This window comes from Petaurus breviceps, unplaced genomic scaffold, assembly GCF_028583685.1.
Source record: "Petaurus breviceps papuanus isolate PSGF00001 unplaced genomic scaffold, PetGlider_PUasm1.0 188, whole genome shotgun sequence".
Taxonomy (NCBI): domain Eukaryota; kingdom Metazoa; phylum Chordata; class Mammalia; order Diprotodontia; family Petauridae; genus Petaurus; species Petaurus breviceps.
Window position 1 is genome coordinate 26,025,658 of NW_027185804.1, and position 27,280 is coordinate 26,052,937.

Genomic DNA, 27,280 nt, shown 5'->3' on the forward strand with positions numbered 1-27,280 from the left:
ACAGACAGACAGAGACAGAGAGACAGACAGAGAGAGACAATGTATAGAGATAAAAAGATAAGAGAGGTGACAGAGAGGATAGCAATATCTAGAGATGGTAGAGAAATGAATAGATAGATATCTAGAGAGATGATAGAGATATCTAGATAGAGACAGAGTTGTCTAGAATGATGATGGAGGCATCTAGAGATGGTAGAGACAAGGATGGATATCTAGATGGAGATAGAGATGATAGAGGAGATAGAGATGATGGAGGTATCTAGAGATGGTAGAGACATGGGCAGACAGATATCTAGATGTAGAGATGATAAAGATATCTAGACAGAGATACAGATAGAAGACTGTCTTTCAATATAACAGGTTTCCCTTGTAACCCTATGTATTTCAACTTATACATCTGAAAGCACAGCTGAGAAGGGCTCCCCGGGCTTCACCAGACTGCCAAAGAGGATCCACTGCCCCAGCAGGCTGAGAAGCCCTCCACTATTGCACTGTTTGCTCTGGCAGCATCAGGACCACACTAGCTCACTCTTCCTCTTCTGTCTCCCAGGCTCCTCTCTGCACCGTGGCTGCCCCCTTTCCTATCACCACTTTACCTTCTTGTGCCTACTGGTTTCTTGTCCTCTGCCCCTCACCTTCCCTGGTCGCTCTCTGATATGTCTCTCCCTGATATGTCTCTCCCTGATATGTCTCTCTCTTGTGGGATTTCCCCCAAACATGCCAAAACCTGTTGAGCTTATACACAGGATCCTAGGGAATGTAATTCCCCAATGTAAACATGTAGTTTGTTGCCTACATGCACCCCAGTTATAGATGTGATGAAATTCCATTGCGTTAGTTCTGTCATTAGCCAATCACCAGACACATGGGTTATGTCTAGTTCTTTGCTGGGAGCTCATGCCACTGCTATCAATATTTTGGGTCAGACAGTTGTTTCCTGCCAATGACATCTTGGGAGTGTTTCTTGTCAATGACATTAAGACTAAAGATACAGTACTGATTCTAGGATCCTTGGGTCAACAATATGAATCATTTTAGAGCTGTTATCAAATGAGATAACATGAATCAAACATTCTAAAAATCTTAAAGTATCATGAAAATGTGAGCTCTTATTATGAAATAACTGTATTACTAGAATGCCAGGTTACTTTCCCCTCTCCTTTATTTTACGGAGCAAAACCCTGAAGGGCAGAGAGAACATGCCCCAGGACCTTTGGCTAATCATTGATAGAAGGATTGATAGAAGGAAGGCCAGAAACCAAGTTTCCTGGCTGGTAGTCCAAGGCGATTTCCACTCAACCATGCTCTGGTACCCAGTACCAGACAGAATATCGGTCAATCTATTATTCAATCAACAAATATTTATGAAGCCCCCCCAAATGTTCCAGACATCGTTTAGCTCCAGGAGTAACAGACAAAAATGGAACAAGCTCTTACCCTCAAGGAGTTTACATTCTACTAAGGGAGACAAGTGCATATATAAGTAAGTATAAGATGATTTCAGAGGGACAGAATGTTCTCGGGAAAGGGGTCTGGGGACCAGAAAAGGCCTCCCATAGAAGACAGCACACGAGGGTGTCCTGAGAGAAGCCAGCAATGCAAAGAGGCAGAAGTGAAGAGGGAGAGAGAGAGCATTCTAGGCAGGGGGGCAGACAGTCACTGAAAAGGCTCCAAGAGGCAGTCAAATCGATCAAGAAATGCCACACATGGTGGATGGTCTGAATGGCTCCTGTGCCACAGTGTTTTTGATATGGTTTCCCACTGTGGGCATTTCTCTCCAGGGCTATCCAGCAATGGGAAAGCTCAGGAGCCTGACTTCTTTCCTCAGCAAGCCTTAGGAGCCTTGAAGAGCCTGATGGAAAGCTAAGCTCTCTGAAGAAGGCACAACCCCTCTGGTGACAGCTCCTGCTGGGTGTTCAGGAGCCTAGAGAAGTGATCAAAGTTGGTCTCCTGGAAGAGCCCTCTGAAAGCTGAGGTTACTCGGTTTTCTTCCCTGGTCTTTTGTTTCCTTGAGGACCAGGGAAAATCATCTTGGCATATCCATGTAACCTAAGAGGATGATAGGAGGCTACTTCCCTCTCTCCCTCCCTCCACCAGCCTGCTGCTATCTGCAGTTGGCTGAGTCACAGCATGGTGACAGCCAGAGACAAGGGGCTCTCCGCCCCCTCCCCATGCCTCACTGGGCCAGGAAGGCCAAGGAAGCTCCTGGGCCTTGAGTACTCAAGGAAGTGTGGGAAAATGGGTGTCCAAGAAAACAAAGTTCAGGTTTTTGTTTTTTGCTGCTTACTGGGCAAATCAGGATGTGGGAGAGGCAGGCTGCAGAGGATTAAGCAATGCTTCTGGTTTGTGGTTTGGGGGGCAGGGGTTTGAGTGGAACTATGATTTCATTAATAAAGAGAAATCCCCTCCACCAGTGCAGACAGCAGAACTTGCTCTGCAGCCTGTGGTCCTGGAGAGTTTCCTGGAGCACAGAGAGGTTAAGTAACTCACAGGTGGTCACAAGGCCAGGACCTGAACACAGATCTTCCTGGCTTTGAAGTCCACTCTCTATCCACTACTCAAAACTGCCTCTCAAATGAGGAAATATAATGTTGCACATGTGTGTGCCCACATAGGTGTGTATGCGTGTGTGTACATATGTGTGTGTCCACACTGAGGATTTCATCAGTCATGTAGAACTTTAGATGAAGAATCTTCCCAGCCAGTAGATAAGAGCTCAAACCCTGTGACCATTGGTGTAAACCTTCCAGAATCACCAAATGGGAACCACTTCCCTAGAATATCCATCCCACACGTGGGTTCCACACCTTGAAATGCCAGGCCCCTTTTCCCGTTGTTGAGCTCTGCCCAGAGTCTCTATTTGGGGCAGGGACCCAAGACAACCAAGCTTCATTCCCTTCCTGGCTCTCCTTACTTTCCAGACTTTAACTCTGTGCCCCTATGTCGGCATCTGTCCCCTTCTTCACCTTTTTCAGCCTCTTCCCCATAGAAAGGAAGCTCCTTGAGGGCAGAGACTTTCTTTTTTTAATATATTTGTATTCTGTGCCCTCAGCAGCATACTAGGCATAATGTAGTAGTAATAGATAAATTCTTCTTGCCATCTCCACATGGCGTGGTCTCCGTCCCTATCAGAATCCCTCCTACCTGCAGAATATAACAAACCTCTTGTAGATAGTGCCAGCTATGTCAAAGGTGGTGATGCAAAAAATATTGAGATAAAGGAGGGAGACCCTCATTTCCAACCCCTCAAGAGGGACATGAGAGGGACTGTCTGAAGGAGAGAGACCATGGTCCATATGGACCCAAAGGGAGAATTAGGAGCAGTTGGGATGGGGATAGTTGGGCTTAATTAGAAGAAAACCTTGCTAGCCATTAGAGCTGCCTAAAATTAGCCTGGGCTGCTAGAGAGGTGGCAGTTTCCCATCTTTGGAGGTCCTTAAGCAGAGGCCGGATGACCCTTGTTGGGTATGTCATTGTGGGGATTCCTTCATGGCCACATTGCATCTGGTGGCTGCTGAGGTCCCTTCTGGCTCCCAAGATCTGTGACTGACTCTGGGATCGGTCCATGCTCTCCCATCAGGCCAGACCCCGCAGAGAGTGAAGCTCATTTTTAGGTTATTTCATCAATCCTCGGTGGTGGTGACTAGGAGCCTTAGAAGTTTCTAATCTGGCTCCGACTTCTGAGTCTTGAGATGTTTAAATCTTCCTGGCACTGGGCTCATGAGGAGCAGAGGCGAGTGACGGATTGTGGCACAAAGCTATTTCCCTGGGAGCCAGCAGAGATAACTTTAATGTACCAGATAAACTCCTCAGCGTGACTGTAGCAATGTAGGGAGAACAGAGGCAGTGCTCAGCCCAGAGCGATGAGTGATCTATTGGTCTGCAGAGGAGACACCAGGCTGGAGGGCCTCTTCAGAGCAGGGGGTTAAGATCCTCTCCTCACCACATACAACAGGCTCAATTCAAGAGTCAATATAATCAGCATATATTGAGCACCTACTATGTGCTGGATATTGTGCTTGACACTGGGGATAGACAACAAATGGAATCACCCTCCTCCAGCATGTATTAGTACGTGATGCAGCACAGAGAATACTGGGTTGGAACCAGTGTTTGAGTTCGAATCCTGCCTCTTAAAGCTTACTCTGTGAGTAACCTCAGGCAAGTTACTTAACTCCCTGGGAATCAGTTTTCTCATCTGGGAAGAGGGCATTGAGCTAGGTGGCCTCTGAAGACCCTTCCTCCTAGATCTATGACCTCACGATGCTGGTAAGAAAAAAACAGGGGGCCTTGGAGGCAGTAGACGTCTGGGTTTCAATCCCACCCCTGATGCTTTCTTCATTGTGTGGTTCATTAATTTTATGAGCCTCAGTTTTCTCATCTGTAAAATGGGAATAATAATGCTAAATACGGGAAAGTTCATAAAATGTTTTTCCTGCCTCCACAGAACTATCAATTGTAATTATGATAACAGGCAATAGCTGTCCCACTGCTGTTTAGGACCAGAAGTAAGAAGTCTGGGGATGCACTGCTCTAGAGAATTCAGAGTAGGTTTGCAGCCTCGGAATCCCAGAACTGGCTAACACCTTAGAAAGTCATCTGGTCCAATCCCCTGCCCTCAAGATCAGGTCAGGGTGGAGGCAATAGGACTTAGCTCAGTCCAGTGTTTCCTGCCTCTGACAACCAAGAGCCTCACACAAAGAAAACCTCACTTGCTTTGATTTAAAGTCATTTATTTTTCTTTGATCACAGATCTATCTAGAAATGGCAGGGTCCCTAGAGGTTACCTAAACCAATCCCCCTCATTTTATAGAAAAGAAAACTGAGGCCCAGAAAGGTGACTAATAAGTAGATTAAGTCAGGATTTGAATCCAAATCATCTGGCCCCAAATACTGTACCCTGCGTTTCCATGACCCTAAGCAGAAGTGGGTATTGGGTGTTGTGAATATTGGCTGGGTCTGGCAGGGCAGGCAATCATGAGATAGGGAACAGTGGAGTTATGCATAAATGGAAGTCAAGAGTTAGTACCAGGACGAAACTTCCAAAGGAGATTTCATCAGATCGCTGTTTGACATGGGAGAGAGAGCAGCACTTAGTACATACCATCTGTGCCCAGGGAAAAACCCATCCTGGACAACAGATGGCCAGGCAGGCTCCCCTCTGCTCCCCCAAGCCCCAGATAGGAGAGATGTGTTCATTCAGTCCTCCTTTATCAGCTTTCATGTCCCTGGCTTGGCTTCTGCCAGTATGACCTTCATGGGGCAAGAACAAGGGTGTAGATGCCCAAGGGCAGGGGTGACTGAGCAGGCCTTGAGGACAGGAGGTAGAACACTGTGCTGGGAAGTCACAAGGCCTGGGTTCTACTCTGCTGGAATAAAGGCAGGCAGGAAGGAAAGAAGCATTTATTAAGCACCGACCATGTGTTAGATCCTGTGCTAAGCACTTACAATCTCGTGTGGTCCTCATGATAACAGTGGGAGGTAGGTGCTGTTATTATTCCCATTTTACAGAAAAGGGAGCTGAAGCACACAGAGGTTAAGTGATTTGCCCAGGATAATGCAGGTCATAAGTGTTTGAGGCTGGATTTGAACTCAGATCTTCCTGACTCCAGGGCCAGGGCTCCATCCATTATCTAGCCTTGTGATCTTGGACCAGCTACTTCCCCTCTCTGGGCCAGTTTTTTTTTTATTTCATCTATAAAATGAGAAGATTCGACTAGATAAGGTTTAAGGCTGTTGGTGGTGGTTCCCCCCATTGTTTATTTGGGGAAAGTGCTACTTATGAAAAGGCAGCTGTAAAATACAAAGACTTGTTTTATCTTAAAGGGAAAGGATTGGGTGGATCCAAGGAACCAGAGCAGTGGATGCTTGTTTCTTTCCTTCCTTCTCTCCCTTTCTCCTTCCCTTCTTTCCCTCCTCTCTCCTTCCCTCCTTCTTCCCTCTCTCCTGATCCCTTCCTCTCTCCCTCTGTTTCTTTTCTTTCTTCTCTCCTTCCTTCCTTCTCTCCTTTCCTCCTTCCCTTCTTCCTCCCCTCTCCGTTTCTTTCCTTTCTTCCCTCCTTCCTTCTCTTCCTTCCTCTCTCCCTCCATTTCTTTCCTTTTTTCCCTCCTTCCTTCCTTCCTCTCTCCCTCCCCCCCTTTCCCTTCCTTCCTGCCTTCCTTCTTTGCTGTCTGTAAATGAACCTGAGTGTGGGCTTCTTCCCAAGGCAGTGGTCACCTTTTCTACCTTGTCCTGGCTGTAACTCACTGACCAGGCATCCCCGTTGGCCCAACCCCAGCAGTGCCCTTTGCAAGGTCTGAATTGTCCTTCCTATTTTAAGCATGGGGCAATGAACTCTCTAAGTCCTCTGTTTTCCCCTCTGTACTTTGCTCTATCCCTATTAGTTCCGGTTGAATGCAAAAATATACCAAGACAAAAAAATGCTCTGAATTCATTAACATTTTTCAATGGATTTGTGTGTTATTCATCAGAACAGCATCATATACAAAGGTAAAAAAGCAAGACATATGTGTGTGAGATATTTTTCATTCATCTGCAGGCCTGCTGTTTATGGATCCTCCTCACTCATCTGATGAGACGGACCTCTTGGCTACTCTCCTGGGCATAGCTGCGATGCTGGTGAGACCTTTGGCAGCACTCTTCTCCCCTCCCTGAAGAACCCCCTCCCACTCCTTCAAATGATGTGCTGTAGGGTGAATAACCACCATAACCCGCTCTTGAGGGGTCTGTCAAGGGCTCAGAGGGACCTCTGAGGCTAACCTCTTTATTTTACAGATGAGGAAACTGGGTCTCAGGGAAAGGAAACTACCTGCCCAAGGCCTCAAGACCTTTATCATTCTAAGGGCAAGGACCATGTGCTTCTTATTACAACCTTGTCACCACAGGAAACTATTCCATTCACACTATGCCATAAATGACTGATAAGGCTTAGCGTGCTTCGTCTGGGGTGTGGGGCGAGCTCATATAGCACAAGGCGCAATAGTAAGGGGTGAAAGGTCATGGCAGGATTGCAGGAGCCTGGGCGGTTAGAGGGAGAAGGGATTGTTTTTCTGGGGGAGAGGTGGAGTTTTTCTGGTATTTCTGAAATCCCTCACTAATGTTATGACACTTCTGTTATATAATTTTGAACTGGAAGGGCACTTAGAGGTCTAGTCCAACCCCTTATTTTATAGATGAGGAAAGAAGGCCCATAAAGTTTCAATGAATGACTTGCCCAAGGTCACATCCCTGGTAAATGAGGACCGCAACCCTTGTTCTCTAATTCCAAGTCCATTGTGCTTTCTGCTACGGTCATCTGTTCTGCCTATGCATACGGCAGAACCTGTCCTACCTTAGCCTGTTCAGAGGACTCACTACCCTTCCTCAGTTCGCTCAGCTACCTGTACGCTGTTGTTCAATCCTTTTTCAATTGTGCCTGATTCTTCGTGACTCCATTTGGGTTTTTCTTGGCAGAGATACTGGAGTGGTTTATCATTTCCTTCTCCAGTTCATTTTGCAGATGAGGAAACTGAGGCAAACAGGGGTAAGTGACTTGCCCAGGGTCACACAGTTAAAAAAGCATCTGAGGATGGATCTGAACTCATATAGATGAGTTTTCCTGACTCCAGGCCCAGCACCCTATCCACCACGCCACCTAGCTACCCATCTACCTATCACATACCAAAGGTATGGCAGCCACATCATTGTACAACCCAAGTGCCCCATGGGTTGTACTGGAGAGCTCCATGGTTGAAGAGATCTTGGTTTCTAAGGTTACCCCATAGCTCTTCTCCTATCTGGAATGTATGTGATTCTCTTTGAGGGAGGAGGTTCTAATCTTCACTCCCTCCTTTACCACCTTTAAAAAATATTAACACATTTTGTTAAGGACATCTCTGCACTTGACCTTTGATAATATGGCACCATCACTGCCCAATGTGGTCAACTTGAGTTTGCTGACTGGTAATGTCTTCATTCCTGTGACATAATGTGCTCTTGCTCTGCTCTCATCTCTCTGAATCATTTGATCCAAGTCTTCCTGTGTTTCTCGGGATCCTTTATATTTGTTGTTCCTTGATACACACAAAAATCCTACTAGTGTGGTTGTATGCCTGTGAGCATGAAACACAAGTCTCCAAAGAATGGAATGAACATCACAACGAGGGCCATGGAGAGACACGCACTGGGCGTGAGCCGGCTGCATCACGCCACATATGGGAGGCAGAAGGACACAAGTAAAGGATGTGATTGGGGAAAGGTATGAGAGTCAAAGAAAGGCTGGCTATGTGGTAAGGGTCAGGGAGGGCTGATGAAATGAATGTATGAATGCATGCATGCATGAATAAGTATTTATGAAGGACTTATGTTGCAAGAACTGTAGTAAGAGCTGGGGACACAAGCTGAAAGAAGAATATAGTTCCTGCTTTCAAGGAGCTCCCACTCTAATTTGGGGACATGAACAGTCTGCTCCACTAGAATCCTTGTCGATGGCAGAAGAAAGCAAGGATGGCTTCCAACAAATAGGGTGGATCCTAAGGGGAGTCAACTCAAGGGAGAACATGGGGAGTGGTATGGGATGTGCACTCCCTGGGTCAGCGATGATGATGATGATGATGGTAGTAGTAATAAAATAATAATAGCTAGCAATCATCTATAGCACTTTAAGGTTTACAAAGAGCTTTACAAATATCTAATCTGATCCTCACAAAGACCCTGAGAGGCAGATGCTAATATTATCCCCATTTTACAGATGAAGAAATTGAGGCAAGTATAGGTTAAATGACTTGCCCAGAGTTACACAGCCAGTGAGTGCCTGAAGCCAAATCCGAACTCAGGTCTTCCTGACTCCAAGTCCCAGGTCCTGTCTATTGAGTCACAACACTGGCACTGTGCTAAGATCACAGAGAATGATATTCCAAGACACCCAGAGGCAGCAGTTTATTCGGCCGTTCCCCAACTCGTGGGCACAAGTTGTGTTTCTGCTCTTAAAATCACAAATGATGCTACTATTAATATTTTTGCACAGATGGGTCTTTTTCTCACTAGCATTAATGTCCTCCGGAATAGATCTAGTGGTGAGAAGTCTGGGTCAAAGGGTATGAACAATTTAGTAACTTTTCTTGCATAATTCCAAATCGTTTTCCAGAATGGTCAAACCAATTCACAATTCCACGGGCAGTGAGCCGGTGTCTCTCACTCCCTTTTTTCAGCCTTTGTTTTCTCAAATACATTGGCCCACTGAGGCAGGATAAGGTGGACAAGCTCGCCATCTGCTGGATATCATCTGTCACTTCTCTGCACGTCCAAGCTATGGTCTCCCAAAGGACTGGCATCTTCTGACTCCTACCAGGCCCCAAGGGCCTCATTTATTTACTTCCCACATATAGTAGCCTGGGAGTGGGTGGGTTGTAATCTGCACTGGTGGAGTGAGTCCCTACACCCAAGATCACAGATCCATCTAAGTCCGAAAGTGTGAAAAATATCAATCAGCTTACCATGTGTAGACAGAGATGGTTTCATTTCATTAGTCCACAGACACCCCCAAACACTATTCCTAAACATCTGGGTGTGAAAGAGGGACAGAACTAAGCACAAGGCAGCATGCTGTGACCCTGACATTGGTAACCATGGAAACCTAGTCCAATCCCCTCATGTTACAGATGGGGAAACTGAGGCCCAGAGATGTTACTTATCATGCCCCAGACATGTTCTTGCTCATCTCCTGCTTTCATGCCAGTTACTCCTCTGGTTCGCCATCTTGGTTCTTTTTCCTGACTACTACCATGTTGAGAATTTCATGAGTTTGAATGAACATTTTAATCTGGTGTTTTGTGCCATCGAGTACTGGGCTTAGAGTCGGGAAGCCCTGAGTTCAAATTCCTCTTGAGTGTCAAATCAACATTTACTATTTGTTCAATCAACCCTAAGCAAACAGGTCACAGAGCTATTCTCAAGCTGTTTCCTTATCTGTACAATGTGAGTTATGAAAGCACCTGCCACAAGGAGCTGAGGAAAAACGGGATAACATGTGAAGTGCTTTCCAAATGCCTCTCATCATCGTTATCATTTTTTATTTGTGATAGTATAAAACAAAAATTAATTATCAATCTAACAATCTGTCATTTCGCGTTCAGTTACGCACCGGTGTACGGCACACTCAGGCTTGGCCCTAGTCACAAGTTCACCTTCAAGTAGTCAGAACACTGCCACCCTGGCCCCAGCCTCCTGCCTTCCCACCTCCCCATGCTCAAACTTCTCAATGGATAAACCGGGGGTGGGGAAGCCCTGGGTGAAACTGTACGAGCTTACTCAGTTACCAGCAACCTCTGGACTTAACATTCCAAAGGACGACAGCCTTTGAGCAGAGGGGAGAGAACCATTAAGGCGAAGGCACGACTTGTTGGGGGAGTGTCTCACTGAAGCCCTTGAAATGTGTTCTGTAGGCAGCCACCTAATCCCGCCATGCTCAAGGCCATTCCTGTGTTCAGTGGTGACTGACATTTCTAATGGGGATCCCAAGGCAGTGAAATATTCTAAAATACCTTCTGAATAATGAAAGACAGAATTATGTTCGGGTCAAGTCCGTATCCCTTCTCTAACCACATTCGAATTCTTAGAAAACCAGAAATTATGGATGTGTTGGTGATTTAAATGGAAAATGGAGATTGGGGAATGAGAAGGGCCCTTAGAGGCCCTTGATCCTCATTGTAGAGATGAGGAAACCGAGACTCGGAGCAGAAAAAAGTCACAGAATTTAAGAGTTGAAAATGACTTTAAAAGCCAATAGCGTATAGTTTAATGAGGGAAACACGGTGGCGTCTGGGTTTGCAGAATCACGGGTTTAAGAGCTGGCAGACATCTTTGGGATCAAGGTGGGGGCTGGGAGGAATTGAGGCTTGGAGAGGAGTGGCTTACCCCAGAGCACACAGCCGCTCTGGCAGAATTTGAACCCAGATCCTTTAAAATGAAAATCCAGCATTGCATTTTTCTCACAGCACCACAGGTTCATGCCTTGACTACTTCCTAGCCAGCTCTGTGACCTTAGTTGACTCACTGCCCTCTCTAATCCCGTTTTCTGATGTCTAAGATGAAAAGGGCAGGAACCCTCCAAGCCTAGATCTGTGATGTGATCTAAGCATCTTTTTTTTTATTGATGAGGAGACTAAGGACCAGAGAAATGAGCTAGATATGATCACAGGGTTTTAGGAGCTAGAAAAGAACTAGCCTTCCTTCCTCACTTTACAGAGGAGGAAACTGAGGCCCTGGGACACAACAGGGCCTTGCTAAAGATCCCTTCTGTACTATGCGGGGAGTTAAACCGAGATCCTCAAACTCCCAACCCAGGGCTCCTTCCCCTGGACCACCGCACCTCCTTGCCCCAGTCCAAGCGCCTCATTTTACAAACAAATTAAGACCCAAAAAGCGAGTGGGATTTGACCAGGGTCATGCTGGCAGTAAGATGCAAAGCCAGGACTTGAACTGGCCAGTTCTCTGTGGCCAGATCTAGCTCTTTCCATCACTCTAGTGTTTCTGCAGCTTGCTTGAGGTCACACAGTCAGAGATTGATTGTGTACTAGAATCTCAAAGGCCCCATTCCCCAACCAGCATCCAATTGGTAAGAAAAATGTATAGTCAAGAAATAGTGGGGCCGAGGCCTGGGAAACAAAAGCTGCCGGGGAGTGTTCTTTCGGGTTTTTCCACAGCCTCACTTGTGTGTGGGCTAAGGTTAAACGCCTGTTCCTTATTTCTGTCTCAGTTTCTTCACCTGCGAGATCATGGACTGTGCTTACAAAATGCCTTTGAGGAGGGTTAGGTCAAAGACCTCAGAATCAGGGACATGGACAGAACAAAGGGATACAAGAAAAAAACTGCACTATCAGAAGAACCTTAGAAAAAGCATCGCGTCCAACCCTCTAATTTTACATCCAAGGCCTAAGCAGTGGAGGGACTTGCCCACCCTTACAAGGCAGTGATCAGCATGGCCGGCCTTTCACTCAGACTCAGTCAAAGAGCACTGGATTTAGATTTGGAGGATCTGAGTGCAAAATCCTGGCTCTGCCCTTAGCTGTGGGATACTGGGCTAGTCTCTAAGGTCCCCACATCTATGATCCATGAGCCCTGGCCCTGAGGTGCTCCTCCTGGGAAGGTCTGGTCCCACTAAGGCACAGACATGATCCAAGTGCCCCTGGAGGCCTAGTGGATGCTCTCCTCCAGGAAAAGGTTCCTCCAAGCTGCATCACTGTGAGTCACTAAAGGCTGGATCATGGCTCAGCAAGTTGGAGAGTGAACGTAGGTGAGGGAGTGCTCCACCTTTTTTGTGTCCTGGACCCCTCTGGCACCCCCCTGGTGAAGCCCATGGACCCCTCTCGGAACATTTGCTAAGTTTCAGTTAGAGAGGAGTGGAGATAACAATGCATTTCTTCCCCATCCAAGCCCCCAGGCTAAGAACCCTCCATCCTCAGCTGCCCTAGAATCTTCTGCAAAGGAAGTGAAATGGAAAGTGCCCCACCCAGGCAGAGAACTTTTAGCACTGATGTTTATTTCTAACTGCCTTCCCAACAGTGGTGAGAGCTGCCTGTTCTGAGTACAGCCAAGAGCCCCAAGCTGGCCCCCGGGCCCCGGTACCAGGTGCGAGGTCCCTGAGGTGAGCCCTGCCAGAGAGGCTTTGCCCCCAGGCTCGGCCTGCATGGGCACAGGGGCAGCCCAAGGGTCCCACTCTTCTAGCCTTTGTCCAGGATCAGCAGAAGCCCACTCCAGGACCTGGAACTGGAGGGGTGGGAGGGGCCTCTGAGTGGTAGCTGTCTCTCCAATGCCATGCCCTCCCCAATCTGAGGAGCTCATTAGTCTGGCTCAGCAGCTCGGTCCCTAATCTCCCCAGCAGCAGTGCATGCAGCTGGCACAGCCTCATTCCCTCCCTCACTACTGCCCCAGTAATGACAATGAGCACAGGAAGCCTCTGGGAGATGGGAAACCCTTGGGCATCAATCGGAAGGAGAAAACATGGGGAAAAAAGGAAGACTGATGAGAGGACAAGCTTTGGGCCTGGCGAGTGAAGAAGTGCCCCTTACCAGTCCATGCTCTTTCTGGTTAGCACCACACCTGGTGAGCCCCCACCCAGCACGGGAGTCCAGGTGCTCTCCGAGGGTCCCCTTCCAGCAGGGGCACCAGCATGAGTGACAGTCACTTATTGGCCACAGCTGAGAGCTGGTCCCGGATCCGGCCCAAGCCATCTAACATGGTGTCCAGCGTTTCTTTGCTCAGTTCCATGGTGACAGCTGAGATAGCGGGCTTGTCCCCACACAGGCTGGCATCCTCCTGGATCTAGAAAGGAAACGAGACCCCAAGATAACGGTCTGGAGGATAGAGGATAAGGCAGAGAAAGTGTCAGTGAACTCCAGGGTTCAGACACCTGAGGGCAGCGGGCTCTCCTCCAAGGACAGGGGGACCTTCCACTTTGAGGTGATGGAACGAGCCCAGGAAGATTTCAGTCTCAGTGGCTTTGGTGACACTGTATCTTCTCTCTAGGAGACACTCTACCAGCTTAGCTAATGTGCTAACGACCAGTGCCCTGGACTAGGTGATCCAGAGGCTAGGAGGAAGGCCCCAGAAGGCACATGCCTCTACATCCATAATACACACACTCTGGCCTTCTACTGGTAGAATACTGGTGACACCAGCTGATGCCATAAGAACAATGGGTCTTTTTACCCTCTTTCCAGAGTGTAAGCACCAGATTGGGAAGAGGCAAGGCCAGCCACTAGATGTTTGTTTTTAACTTTTCCATTACCTAGTTACCTGATCTTGGGTGGGTCCCTTAACTTCTCTATGACCCTCAGTCTCTCCATCTATAAAATGGGGGTGGGGAGCATTAGACTAGCAAGTTCTAAGACCCCCTTCTAATTGTTGGTGGTACCCGATCGTTAGAACAGAAAACCAAGCACACCTTCATTTGGAGCAGGCAGGTGGGCACGGCCATTCGGGTGATGCTGTCAGAGGCCATCTTGACATCTACTCTCCAGTCCAAGTCAACGAGTCGAGGCAAGGAGACTACAGAAAAGGGAAGACATGCTCAATCCAGGCAGCTGGCCAGGCCGGCGCTCTCCCCCAACATCTACCATCTTTCTGAGTTAAACGGAGTGAAGGCATTAGAAGGAGCAGGGCACAGATGGAGGAAGGGGATTGGGTTAGACTCAGGTACATCCCAGTCCAACAGCTCTACCTGGAAAAGGAAAGCCATCCTGACCTCCCTCACAGCAAAACGCGCACAGGAGCAGCCAGGCCTTCCGAAGGCCGTCGAGATGACCAACTCCCTAACTGCACAGGCTTTCAGCTACGACTTCTGGTAGGTTTGAAAGAACTACTGAGCCTTATGTTCTCTGTAACCATCACTTATCCGTGGGATTAAATGACAGAAGGATAAGGGAGATTGTTCCTGCTTCTAAAGCAAGTCCCTTCCCCACCCAAACCCCATTTCTTCGTCACAGTGGGGCTTTAGAAAACGGCTCAACGCTGCCTGTTTTTACAGAGCTCTTGTGATTCTGGTCACTAGGCAACAGCCCATCGAGGGCTTCCCAGGCTTCTCTGAACTCACCCCCTTCATCATTCCTATGGCCTAACAGTGTCCATTCCATGCCTACACCGTGTAATGCGCTTGGGAATTCCCCAACAAAGGATCACCTCAGTTCCCAATTCTTTTCTACGCCAAAAAGAGCTGCTGCGTTATTTTTGTATAGATGGGTCTTCTTCCTTTTTTCTGACCTCTTTAGAGTCTAGTCCTGGGTCAAAGGTGATCTGGTGATTTAGGGGGCATTGTTTCTAACTGCTTTTGCCAGACCAATTTATACCAATTCTACCAAGAGTACATTCACGGGCCTGCTTTCCTGAAGCCTTCTCAGCATTTAGCATTATCCCTTTTAGGCAACTTTGCCAATCTGCCCAGGGTGAGGTCAAAGCTCTGGGCTGCTTTAATTTGCATTTCTCTAACTGCTGATGATTTGGAGCATTTTTTTTCATATGGCTGTTGATAGCGTGGATTTCTTCCCCTGACAACTGCCTGTGTACACCCAAAAACGACAAAGAAACTCCCCGTCTCTACACAGTGAGGAGACAGACTTAGTACAAAGAGATAGTAATTTCTGGACATGGCCATTGTGGGCCCTGACCAATTAGCTTTACAATAATAATCATAATAAATAATAATGAGTCCTAGTATTTACACAGCACCCTACTATGTGCTGATCCGTGCAACAACCTTGGGAGGGAGGTGCTATTATTATCCCCATTTTGCACTTGAGGAAACCAAGGTTAAGTGACTTGCTCAGAGTCACACAGCTAGAAAGTGGCTGAGGCAGGATTTGAACTCAGGTCTTCCTGACCCCTGCTCTACCAAGTTACCTCATGCATATCTGCTACCAGGGTTTTGTTTTTCTTTTCTTTTTTAAAGGTGAGGAGGCAGACAGAGAAAATAAAGAACTGTTCACTGACGAGAAAATTTAATAAAAACGAGAAACCTTTTCCCAGTGGCCTTCGGTTTCCTACTCACTACAAGCTCTGTGTTTGTCCTTGAGGTTCTCAGTTGCTGCCCCCACGTCTCACAGGCTCAGAGCTGCAGGCCAGCGGGGGCCAGGAGCAGAGGCCGCTGCGAGGCCCCAAGCCAAGTGAATGACAGGTTTGCAGCAGATGTCAATGTTCAGGGCTCAGTCGTTTCAGGAAATGCACACACAGGCTCTATTTTATAGCAAGCTGGCTCGGTGGGCTTTGCTTTTCCTTTAAGCTGGTTCAGTTCATGGGTCATTTAAAAAGAAAGCAATGAACATTTGGGTTTGGTTTGATGTTTTAGCAAAGGAGGGTCATCCCTCCAGGTGTGGAGCCTGCAGTTCATGTCTCTGGTTCTAAGCAGACCCAACCCTAAGGGATATCATGGAGAGGTTAGCCCTTCCCATACTCACTTTGATTTGCTTGGGCCTCCTTTCTCCATGCAGGCCTGTGAAAAAAGGAAAAAGGGTGGGGCAGAGAAAATTGAGTCTTCTGATGACTAGGAGAAATACACAGATATTAAAAGCATATTAACACCACATTTGTAGGCTCCCTTTTATCCTAAGAGGGCGCAGTGGATAGAGTGTCAGGCCTAGAATTAGGAAGACCAGAGTTCAAATCCTGCCTCAGACACTGACTAGCTATGTGACCCGTGGCAAGTCACTTAACCCTGTCTGCCTCAGTTTCCTCATCTGTAAAACAAGCTGGAAAAGGAAATGGCAAACCCCTCCAGGATCTTTGCCAAGAAAACCCCAAATGGGATCAGAAGAGTCAGACATGAGTCAATGACAACTTCTATTCCTATTTTTTGCAGGCAGTTGATATAATATTTTTGAATTAATTAATACTTTTCTCCAGTCTCTTCCAGAGCCAACAAAGAAAGCTTCCCTAAAGAACAAAGGAATTTTCTTCCTCTCACACACAGGTTACTTTTGAGGGAGCTGGGTGATGCCAAGGGCATTAGAATTTGCTGGAAGTGTCCACAACTTTGAGGGAGAATACCAAGTCACCAGGCGGGCAGCATAATTCTTCTTATTATCCCCATTTGGCAGGGAACAGAGTGACTTACCCACAGTGCCACAGCTAGCAGGTTTTAGAAATGGGATCTGAACCAGATCTCTCCATTGCTAAGCCCAAAACTTCTTCCACCCTCCAGGCTGCTTCCTCCCACCACATGCAAAAGAAGTCTCCATTTTCACACCGTTCCCAGGATACTCTGTATCAACTGAGTCCTTGAGTACCTTTGGTACCTAGGGAACTAAATGCCTTTGGATCTGGTGCTACATCCTCCCTGAGGCTGAATCCCAGGCTATAGAAGACAGTCTGCAGAGGGAGGCTCCAGGGGATGACCCCTTCACTTGGCATCAACCAGGGGTCAGCGGCCCTCGCTGAGCAAGCCAGAATCTCCAGTGTTTGTCTCAAGGTTTCACTCCCCTCTTACCCTCAGGTCATCAGCAGAAGCTTACTGACCAGCTCAGATATTAGCTTAGGTTTGTCTCTCTTGGTTTTTTTTCCGCCCTCCCAACCCTCTTTAAAGGAGTGAGGCACTCACACATGTTCCATGATGATTTTTGTCAACAGGTTTTTGAGGTTTTGGTGGAAGTTTTCAGGGAACAGAGCAAGAATCTCCTCACCAGCAGTCAGGTCCTGGTAGGCCACTAGCCTGGTGAGGCGGTGCAGGGCACGGATCAGCTGTAACAAAGGAAGGGTCCGTGTGGAGTTGAGAGGGGCTTGGCAGACAGAAGGGCCTTGTCACTGACACTCAGAGCTCCAGATCCAGGCCAGACCCCACCTCTGACACTGAGCTGCACAACATTGGGCAAGTCCCTTCACCTTTAAGCCTCAGTTTCCTCCTCTGTAAAGTCAGGAGGTTGGACTAGATGGCTTCTGAGGGCCTTCCACCTCTACAGCCCTGTCTCCATCTCCATGTCTAAGGCCTTAGGGGCCTGGGGCACCTCTTTAATGAACAGTTCCATTTAACCCTCAACAAGGTTATCATTCCTCTGACCCTGGGCCCCTGGAATCAGTCCACATCTTTCAGAAGTGAGGTGCCATGGTGCTGATCTTTGTCCTGCTGGCACTGGCTGGAAGCTTGGGAAACCAGTCCCCCATGCAAAAATACTACAATGATAACAGTGTTACCTGAGTTACCAGGTTCCTCTTTAAAAATGCATAGTTCTGGGCAGGTAGTGTTCTCTTGAGGAGCCATCTGGTTCAAGGAGGGGTTGGACTGTCTCTTCCCAGAGGCCCACTGGAGCCCTAAGATTCTACAGTCAGGAGCTGGACACCTCCTTGAACTTTGGCCTAAGCGACTACTGAGCCCCCTACCAGATCTCTATCACCTTTGAGATCCTAGAATTCTCTCCCTCCTGTAGTCTTTAAGAGCAGGGATTAGACTACATCATGTGTGAGGTCCCTTCCTGCTGTCAGGGTCTGAGATCAGCCAATCACACCTGAGAATGGACGGATCATAAAACTTCTTCATGCCCAGAAGAGTTGAGGTGAGGCACTCTCCTCTCCCTCTCCCTCACTTCCCTCCTCTTCACTTATCATCTCCACACCAATGATTCTTGGATCTACTGATCCATCCCTAATCTTCTTCCTGACTGCCAGTCTCTTACCTCCCACTGTCTACTGGACATTTTGACCGGGATGTCCTGTAGACATCCTACACTCATTGCCTTAGCCCCCAGTCCTCCACTTCCAAACTTCCCATTACCAGTGAGAGCATTACATCCTCCCTATCACTCAGGCCTCTCCCCACCCTTTCTCCCTTACAATCTGTCCTGTTGATCCTACCCTCTCCAAATCAGCTTTCCTGTTATTTGGTAGTAGATCCTTCCAGGCCCCAGGCTCACAATCACACAATCATCCTCCATCCTCATTCTCTCACCCAATATCTCTCCTCCAATCTGCTGTTAAGTCTTTTTAACGCCATCTCTGCAACATCTCCTGCAGATGTTCCTTATGCCTCTGACCCTGCCACCACCTGAAGCAGGGCCTTATCATCTTGTGCTTTTTCTTATACAGTTTTTAAAGCACTTTCACATGCATAACCTCATTTGACCATCACCGCCACTACCACCATCCTCAGCAAAAACCCTATGACGTATGGAAGGAAATGGATTTTATCCCCATTTCACAACAGAGAAACTGAGGCTCAGAAAAGGCAAGTGGCAGAGCTGGGCCAGGAAGCAGGGGCTTCTGGCTCTAAGACCAAAGAATTTCCGCTACAGCTCATCACAGTCCTACACCCAAGGGCACCTTCAGAACACACTCACTTGATCTGCTTCTTCCTGGGTCACTGACAAACTGGAACATGTGATGTCCAGCAGTTTCTTTGAGCCAAGGGCTGAACTGGAAAAGCTCTCTTGGCATAGCTGTCTGACGACATCTTTTGAGGAGGCCTAGGAAAGAAGAAAGGGGGAAGACCTGGATTCAGACTGTGACCATGAGCTCTGCAGAACACAAGGCACCAAGACTCCCTTCAATGGCTTGTCCCTCCAAACATACTTTTAAAGGCCCATCTGCCAACAATGCAAACTGAGTAGATATCTAGTACTACTTGAGAGTTGTGCTGGAAGGAAGCAACCATGAGAAGTTGATTGCAGGAGGGGGTCATGTATGTAGGAAAGCACAAAGGATCTTGTTACAACATATAAATGATAGGAATGGGCAGCTAGGTGGCCCCAGGACTGGAGTCAGGAAGACCTGGGTGCAAACCTAGCCTCAAACTCTTCCTAGTGGTGTGGCCCTGGGCAAGTCAAGTCACATCACCTGTTTGACTTAGTTTCCTCATCTGTCAAAAGAGCTGAGGTAAGAAATGGCAAAGCATTCTAGTATCTTTGGTAAGAAAAACCCAAACGGGGTCACAAAGATGTGGACATGCCTGAAAAACAACACAACAACATAAATTATGTGAAATAAAGATGGACTGAACAAGGCAGAAGAAAAAGCAACAGATTTTAGAAAAAGTTGGCTAGATGAGGCCATTTCTAAGGCCTCTGCCAAGATGAATGTTCTATGGGAGGCAAAGTGGGAGACGGGAAAGAATATTGGGCTTGAGGGTCCAGGAGTCCCCAGTTCAAGTCTTACCTCTGACATCTGATACTTATTAGCTGTGTGACCTCTTTGAACCTGAGATCCCTTTGTAAAGCAGAAATAAAAATGCCTATAGTACTCACGTCACCGAGTTACCGTGACGCTGGCTCATAGAGGCTGGAAAGGACCTCAGAGGCCATCAGCTCCAATCCTCTCATTTTATATATGAACAAATGGAGAATAAATGAGGTGAAGTCACTTACAGCCACAAGGTTAGGAAGCATCAAAGCCAATATATAAGCAATGAACTTTACAAATGTTAAAACACCACATAAACGTCATTATGTCCTATGAAATAATAGGTGAAAGTTGATAAGAGGGAAATTCACAACTGATATAAAGAAAAAAAACAACTTCATAACAATTACAGCTCATTTGCGGTGGGTTACTTTAATAATGGGTTCTCCTTCACTGGAGGTCTTCAAGCACTACTAGCCAGATAACTGATTCAACTGGATAAACATTTATTATAATTATGGGCTCAGAGATTTAGAGCCAGAAGAGAACCCAGAAATAATCTAGTTCGACAATTTTATGTTTACAGATGGGGAAACTGAGGCCTGGTGAGGTTAAGTCCAGGATCACAGAGGGTGGCAGGGGCTCTGGGCACTGCACCTGGCTTACTCCCAATATTGGTAACACATGCTTACCCTCTGCTTCTCTGTCCTAAGCTCCCTTCTGGCTCTGAGTCAAGCCTCATGAACTCCTTCCCAGACTGCAGCAACAGCCTTCTAATGGGTCTCTCTGTCTCTTTTCCTATGTCAACCATCCTTCCCCAAGCTGCCAAAGCTGATTTTCCTCAAGCACAGATTTAACCACATCACCCCAACGTTGGATCAACTCTGGGGGCTGCTGATGACTTCTGAGATCAATACAGACTCCTCTGCTTGGTGTGTAAAGGTCTTCGAGACTGTGCCCTTTCCAGTCTCCCGACACCCTCCAAGGGTTTGACCCAGTTACGTCCTGCTCCCATTCTGGTCACCGGGACGCTGGGCTTCCCATAGCGGGGACCCTGCCCGGACACCCAGGGCGCCCCGTGCCTGCCGTCCCTGCCTCCTCTTGGCTCCCGCGGGGGGATTCTCGGGATGGGATGCACCCCCCCCCTCCCGGCAGTGGCCGCCCCTCTGAGGCTGCCTCCCACCTTACTCCACGTACCTGACTCCTTATTTACGGGTCTCCCCTCCACTAGACGGCGGGCGCCTCTCTGGCAGGGGCGTCTTTCCACCCCTCCGGCTCCTCCAGAGCTCAGCACAGTCCCGCGCACGTACCTGCTGACGGACTGACCGAGCCCCGAGCTGCCGTGGGGCGGAGGGTTTTACGGGACCTCTAAGGGCTTCCCAGCAATCACTTCTAAAGAATGCAGGACGCTAGGTGGCCTAAGGGAGAGCGCCGGCCTGGAAATTCGGAGGCCCTGAATTCCAATCCCGCCTCGGTCACTTCCTAGCCCCGTGACTCTGGACAAGTCATCGAACCTTTCAGCCTCAGTTTCCCCCTCTGTAAAAAGAGGGTTGTGAGGCTCGGAGGCGTTTGGGCAAGTAAAGCCCCCAAGATGGAGTCAATCACCGTCCCCGCTTGCCAGGCCTGCCGTGAGGCCCAAAAGGGCCTGGAGCTTCCAGGCAGCGGCTTCCCGAGGCGGCGGGGGCGGGAACCTTGGGGGCCACTTCCCCCGCCCGCCCGCTGACCCCGACCCTCCACTGAATTACCTTCAGCAAGCTCTGCAGGGCTGCGAAGTCAACCTGCGCCTCCGCAGCCATCTTCCTCCGGGTCACATGACTCGAGCGCCCTGCGGCCAGAGAGGAGAGCAGCTCTGAGTCACATGGTGGCAGAGAGGCCGCTGCGCATGCCGGGAGTTGTAGTCCTGGGCTGGGGAGCCCCGCCTCGGTGGAGAGCAGCAGTAGTGCCAGGGCTGGAGAAGCTGGTTTAAAGGCGGAGGCGGGAGGAGGCTCAGGCAAGAGAGGAAGGGAACCACGGACCCCGAGGGCTGGGTGAGCTGGCGGGTCCTGCTGTTCAGCAAGGGGGCTGCTCTGAGATGGGATGGGCTGAGCACCTTCCTCCTGGGAGTTATCACCCCTTAGTGTAGTCATGGGGATCCTACCTGAGGCATCCTGGGCTGGTCCTTGTCGCCGTGCTTGTCCGTACTGCCGCCGTCATCATCGTTACTGCTTCTTGTAGTACTGTTGTTAGCTTGTTACTATTGTGGCATTATTGTTATTAGTGTGTTACTATTATTGTTGCTAGTTTATTCCAGCTGTTGTCTTCCTCTCATGATTCCTGCTGTCGTTCTCCTGATCATTATTTTTGACCATTTACTGTTATCACTTTATTGTTACTGTTATTGTTCCCAGTATTGATTTTTGCCCTTGCCTATCATTTCTGTTGCCATCATTATCGTTGCTTTCATTGCTATTATTATTTTTCTTATTGTTATTTATTTATTGCCGTTAACATTATCTTATTATTACAGTTGCCATTATTTTGATAATTATTTTTACTATTTTACCATATTTACTGTTTTTACTATATTTGCTATCAGTATTTTTACTATTATAATTTTATTGTTATTCTTGTCACCATTAGTATTTTTATTGTCATCATTATTTCTGTCTTCATCTTTACTATTGCTTTTATAACCATGACTGTTACTATTGGAGTCATTATTATTTTGTCATTATTATTACGGTTTTAGTGTTAGAATTATTGTCATTATCGTAACCATTATTTTTACTGTTATTATTTTGTTTAGTGCTGTTATTGCCACTACTGTTGTTTTTGTGATTGCTGTTATCGCAATCACTTTTATTCTATAGTCACCATAATCACTGTTTTTATTATTATTGATTGTTGTAATCATTATTATTTTTACCATTATTATTTTGTTACTATTATGTTATTTTATCAGTACTATTATTGTTATTATTTTTAAAATTATTGTCATTATTGGGAGAGGGAGGAGGAAGAGAAGACCAGTCTAGGGATTGCTTGCCTTTGCAAGAAAAACTGAGCTATCTACTCTGGGTCTTTTGATTTTTACAACTTTGTTCTCTCTGCCTCCACCCCCACCCTCAAAAGATTATTATAACCCCTAAATACATTATTTTTGAGAGTAATAGAAAGAGCATTGGTCTTGGAGTTGGAAGACTCGAACCTGAGTCCCAGTGGGACCCTGAGGAGGCAAGCCCCTTTCTCTGTCTAAGCCTATGTTTTCCTTATGTGTGCAGCAGGGCTTTTAATACTTGAACTCAAAACTGTGGTAAAGAAAATTCCTTTTATATTATAAAGGGTTATGTAAACCTCAAAGGCGACTGGGATTGAGAAAGCACTTTAAAAACTCCGAAGGTCTGAGGGAATGTGAATTGTTACTGTTTGTTAGTTTCTACTTTCCTTTGCCCTTAATTGTAGCAGCTAATAGAAGGGAGGGTCCTTGAGGACAGGGCATGTCTAGCATACAAATATTTCAAAGGCTCAATAGAGTTGTCAGGGAATTCAGAGACCATCTAGTCTAATCCTTTTGGGCATTTAATTAAGCCAGTTTGCCCAAAGTTACCTAGCTAGTAAGAGTATCCTTAATGTTAGTCAGTAAGTCACTAAACATTAATTAAGCACCTCATGTATACCAGGCACTGTGCTGGGGTTACAAAGAAATGCAAAAGATAATCCCTGCCTTCAAGGAGCTCATAGTCTAATGGAGGTGGTTTCAGGTAGAGTTCCTCTAGTTGCCTCTTAATAAATGTTTGTTGGTTGATCAATCTCTAGCTAGAAGGCAATTGCGATAATGCAGTCCATCACTCCACTTTTTTTTATAAGCGAGGGAAACTGAGTTCCAGAGAGTTGAACTGACTTGCCTAGGCTCATATGGGTAGCAAGTGGCAGAGCTGGGATTTGGACCTGGATCATCTGGTTCCAAATTTTACACTGTTTCTGCAGTGAAGTGGTACAATGGATAGAATGCCAGGCCTAGATTTAGAAAGACTCCTCTTCCTGAGTTCAAATCTGGCCTCAGACACTTCCTAGCTATGTGACCCTGGGCAAGCCACTTAACCTTATCTGCCTCACTTTGCCTCATCTGTTAAGATGAGCTGGAGAAGGAAATGGCAAACCACTCCAGTATCTCTGCCAAGAAAACCCCAAATGGGGTCACAGAGTGGGCCACTGCTGAAAAGAACTGGACAACAACTACCATGACTGGTTTGTGCCTGGAGGACAAATATTGGTCGATCATCCTTCCCAGAGGGATCGAGCTTCAGTTCTCTAACATGGGATGATTTAATAGAAGGAACACTAGATACTTAACATCTGTGGGATCTTAGACATTCATTTAACCTCTCTGGGACTCAGTTATATACTTGTTACTTCACCATACTGTGCCTTGCAATTCACTGTCCACTTGTGACTCAGTTGCCAGAAATGTCTCCATACCACTTGTATATACCTTGAAGTGCCTCTTGTCTGTATAAATAGAATCAAACCCTTACTAGGCTTGAAATGGAGGAAATTCCCTAGCCCTTTTCATTGTGGTTCAGTGCCCCCAAACTCCAGACTGGGGCCTGAACCAAATTAAAATGTAATTGAAAAATGTTTAACAAGATAAATAAAAATGCAACACAACACAGATGATGTAAATTTGTTGTTTTCTAAGACAGCGTGACATCAGCAGGGATTGTTTCTTTCTGGTTTGGTGCCTGGGAGTCAGGAGAGGGTATTTGTGGATAGAATCCCACCTTCAACACTTACTAGTGTTTTGATCCTATACAAGTTACTGAACCCTTCTGGGCTCTGGATCTTCTTCTAAAGTGAAGGAGGTGGGCTCATTCATCCTGAAGGTCCCTTCAGTTTTTTGATCCTGTGACCTGTGGCACTAGTCCTAGCCCTGGTGTATGAACTTTCCCCGCCCCTCCCTGGGCCTCAGTTTCTTCAAATGCAGAGTGAGCCCAATGGACCTGTTTCTCTCTGATGTCCCTTCTGGTAGTCACATTCCCTTTTCTGTGAAGGGAAGTAGGTCACTCAGCAGGGAAACCAAAAGGTGTGAATGTTTGGCAGAGAAGGCGAATCTGCCATAGGCCACCACATGGTGGGATGAGGTGGTCCCCAAGCTCCTAGTTTCCTGTGCCCAAGGATGTGTGGGTAAACACACTTCTCTTGCCCAGCAGTTCCACCAAGAATGATCAGGGAGTTCAGTCAGATGGTAGGACAACAAAGGCCTGGCTTCTCTTCTCCCAGGGGCAGGAATTTGGAACACAATGACAATTATTCCTAGAATACAGGATGTCTTTGTTCCCCAAATACACAGAGCATCAGTTTTAACTATGACCCTTAACCCTTCATCGGTGTTTTTGGGTCTGGAACCAGCAGAATCCTTATTTTTGGCCACAGATATTATTTTTTCATATTGATTGTAATCCAACAAGCATTTTGTTGTGCTATGTATTTCTTAGGTGTTTTTAAATATGTCCTTGGACAGCCTTCCTTTCTTCCATTTCTTCCTCTTTCCTTCTTTCTCCTCCTCTTCCCCCATAGTTTGGAAGTGCCGGAAAAATGACAGAGAGGCTTGGTACCAGGAGAGACCAAGCAAAAACTAATCTGTCGGAGCCCAGGGTGATTCCAGGAACAGATTCCAAGGTTTGAGTGGGAGGGGAATGAAGATAATGCAATGTGTTTGGGGAATGAAAACTGTCCATTTTGGTTCTAGTGTCAACTGTATAAATGAGGGTAATATATAACTTGGAATCAGGATCATCTGAGTTCAAATCTGGTCTCATATGCTTACTAGCTGGGTGACCCTGGACAAGTCACTTCACCCTGCTTGCCTCAGTTTCCTCATATATAAAATGTGCTGGAGAAGGAGATGGCAAACCACTCCAGTATCTTTGTCAAGAAAGCCCCAGATGGGGTCATGAAGAGCCAGACACGACTACAAAATGACCGAAAAACAACAAAACACAAATATATACCATGAGCCTGGAGATGGTGGTGGTGGGGCATGAGGACCAGGTTATAGAGCCTTCCATGCCTGGAGAGTGCTTTCGGTAGACAATAGGAGCCAGTCAAGATTTTTGAGCAGAGGAGTGATATGGCCAGAATGGGAAGGAGGATCCATCCCTATTGAATTCAGAAGGTCTGGGTTCGAATGCTGACCCAGATATTTTAACTACCTGTTGTCAATTGTGTCTGGTGAGGTTAGAAAGCGTGAAGAGGCAGGGAAGTTCTAAGTCTGGGTGAATGGATGAAAAAACATTTCTTAAGCTCTTACTTTGTGCAAAGAACTGGGAATATAAATAGAAAAGGAAGACAGTCCCTATTGCCAAGGACTTCCATGAGGAGCCAGGGGGACAACGCCTTCAAGAGGCTTTTGCTGCAATTCTGATAAAGGTCCGATTGTCCTTAGGGGACTGTAGTAAAGCAGATGCGCCTTCTTTAATGTCGTTCTCACTGACAGCCTCATTACTTTCTGATACTGGACCACTGGACTTCATGGTGAGAATGTTTTTCTCTTGGTCTTCAGGAGATTTGGCACCTTCAGGAGCTGTGGCACCCAATGCTGGGCTGCATTTCTGTGATGATGGCTGAGGGGGCAGAGCTGGAAGTGGGACCAGTGGGGAGGGCACCTGTCAAGGATGGGGGACCCCTTCCTACAGGGATTGCTTCCCCCAGTGATGGCTACAGAGCCTGGGCTGACAGCAGAATCTGGGGTCTGGGTGGTGTTTCTCTTAGCTTCAGGGCTCTGGGTTATCTACTGTGGAGTCTGAGGGAAGATGGCGGTTTGATTTGCTCACCCTATACCACTTCCTGTCTTTTCCCAGGATGCCTTGCTGCTCCTCCTGCTAAACCAGCTTGCCTGTCCTATAGGTAGATAGATGGTGGTGCCCACGATAGAAACAGGGGCAGGGAATTTGATATTGAATTCCATTTTTAAAAATTATTTATTTACTTTTAGTTTACAACATTCAGTTCCATCATCCCTTGAGTTCCAATTTTTCTCCCCCTCCCTGCCATGGCAGCAGGCAATCCAAATAGGTTGTACAAATATCTTCACATTAAATAGTAGTCAAGTTGTAAAGAAGGATTATAACCAATGGAGTGAACAGCAAGAAAGAACAAAACAAAAAGAGAGAGGTCACGTAGCTTGCTTCAATCTGCAGTGAATTCCATTTTGGAAACATTAAATTGGAAATACCAAAGGAAATATCCCCGAGGCAGTTAGAGCATCTCTGTGGCCTGTCATGGGCACAGCCCGGGGCTTGCATGGAGGTAGGAAAGGGCCCCAATCTGCTTATTTTTAATAGTAAAAACCAAGTGACAGTTTACCTTCTAGTCAGCTGGTTTTCTGTTTTTACCACCTCATTTCTCTGTATTATTAATCCTACCTTTGAGGACAGGAGTCAGGTGAGGTGAAGCAGGCTGGAGGTGCCAGGCCAGGACACACACAGGACTTGGGATCTGGTCCCAAGGAAGTCCACTGCTCATCCTTGAGTCACACAGTTGGGCCAGAGATGATCTCCCCTGCCAGAAAACACAGCCAGCGCCCTGCCTCTCCTTCCTGGCCCTCAGTATTTCCTCTCCTTCCCAGACCTCCTAATTATGAAAACACCAACCATCACTGCATGCCCACATCCTGACTCCCGTGGGTGGCCCAGAGGGGCCAACCAGGCTCTGGATGACAGAATTATTT

General features: G+C 47.0%; 1 protein-coding gene and 1 long non-coding RNA gene across 2 annotated transcripts in view; one reads left to right on the forward strand and one right to left on the reverse strand.

Moving 5' to 3' along the window:
- Window positions 1-10,746: 10,746 nt before the first annotated feature.
- COMMD9 (COMM domain containing 9) lies at window positions 10,747-21,469 on the reverse strand. The gene is made up of 6 exons (XM_069091440.1): window positions 21,318-21,469; window positions 18,795-18,920; window positions 17,066-17,205; window positions 15,927-15,961; window positions 13,922-14,025; window positions 10,747-13,299 (listed from the first exon to the last, which is right to left on the reverse strand). Exons 1-6 carry the CDS (start codon window positions 21,366-21,368, stop codon window positions 13,159-13,161), a joined length of 597 nt encoding a protein of 198 aa, XP_068947541.1. The 5' UTR covers window positions 21,369-21,469; the 3' UTR covers window positions 10,747-13,158.
- LOC138163839 (uncharacterized) overlaps window positions 21,470-27,280 on the forward strand; it is a 26,385-nt gene continuing 20,574 nt past the window's right edge. The window contains exon 1 of the long non-coding RNA XR_011168935.1: window positions 21,470-21,599. This is a non-coding gene — a long non-coding RNA (uncharacterized lncRNA). The remainder of the gene's footprint in view (window positions 21,600-27,280) is intronic.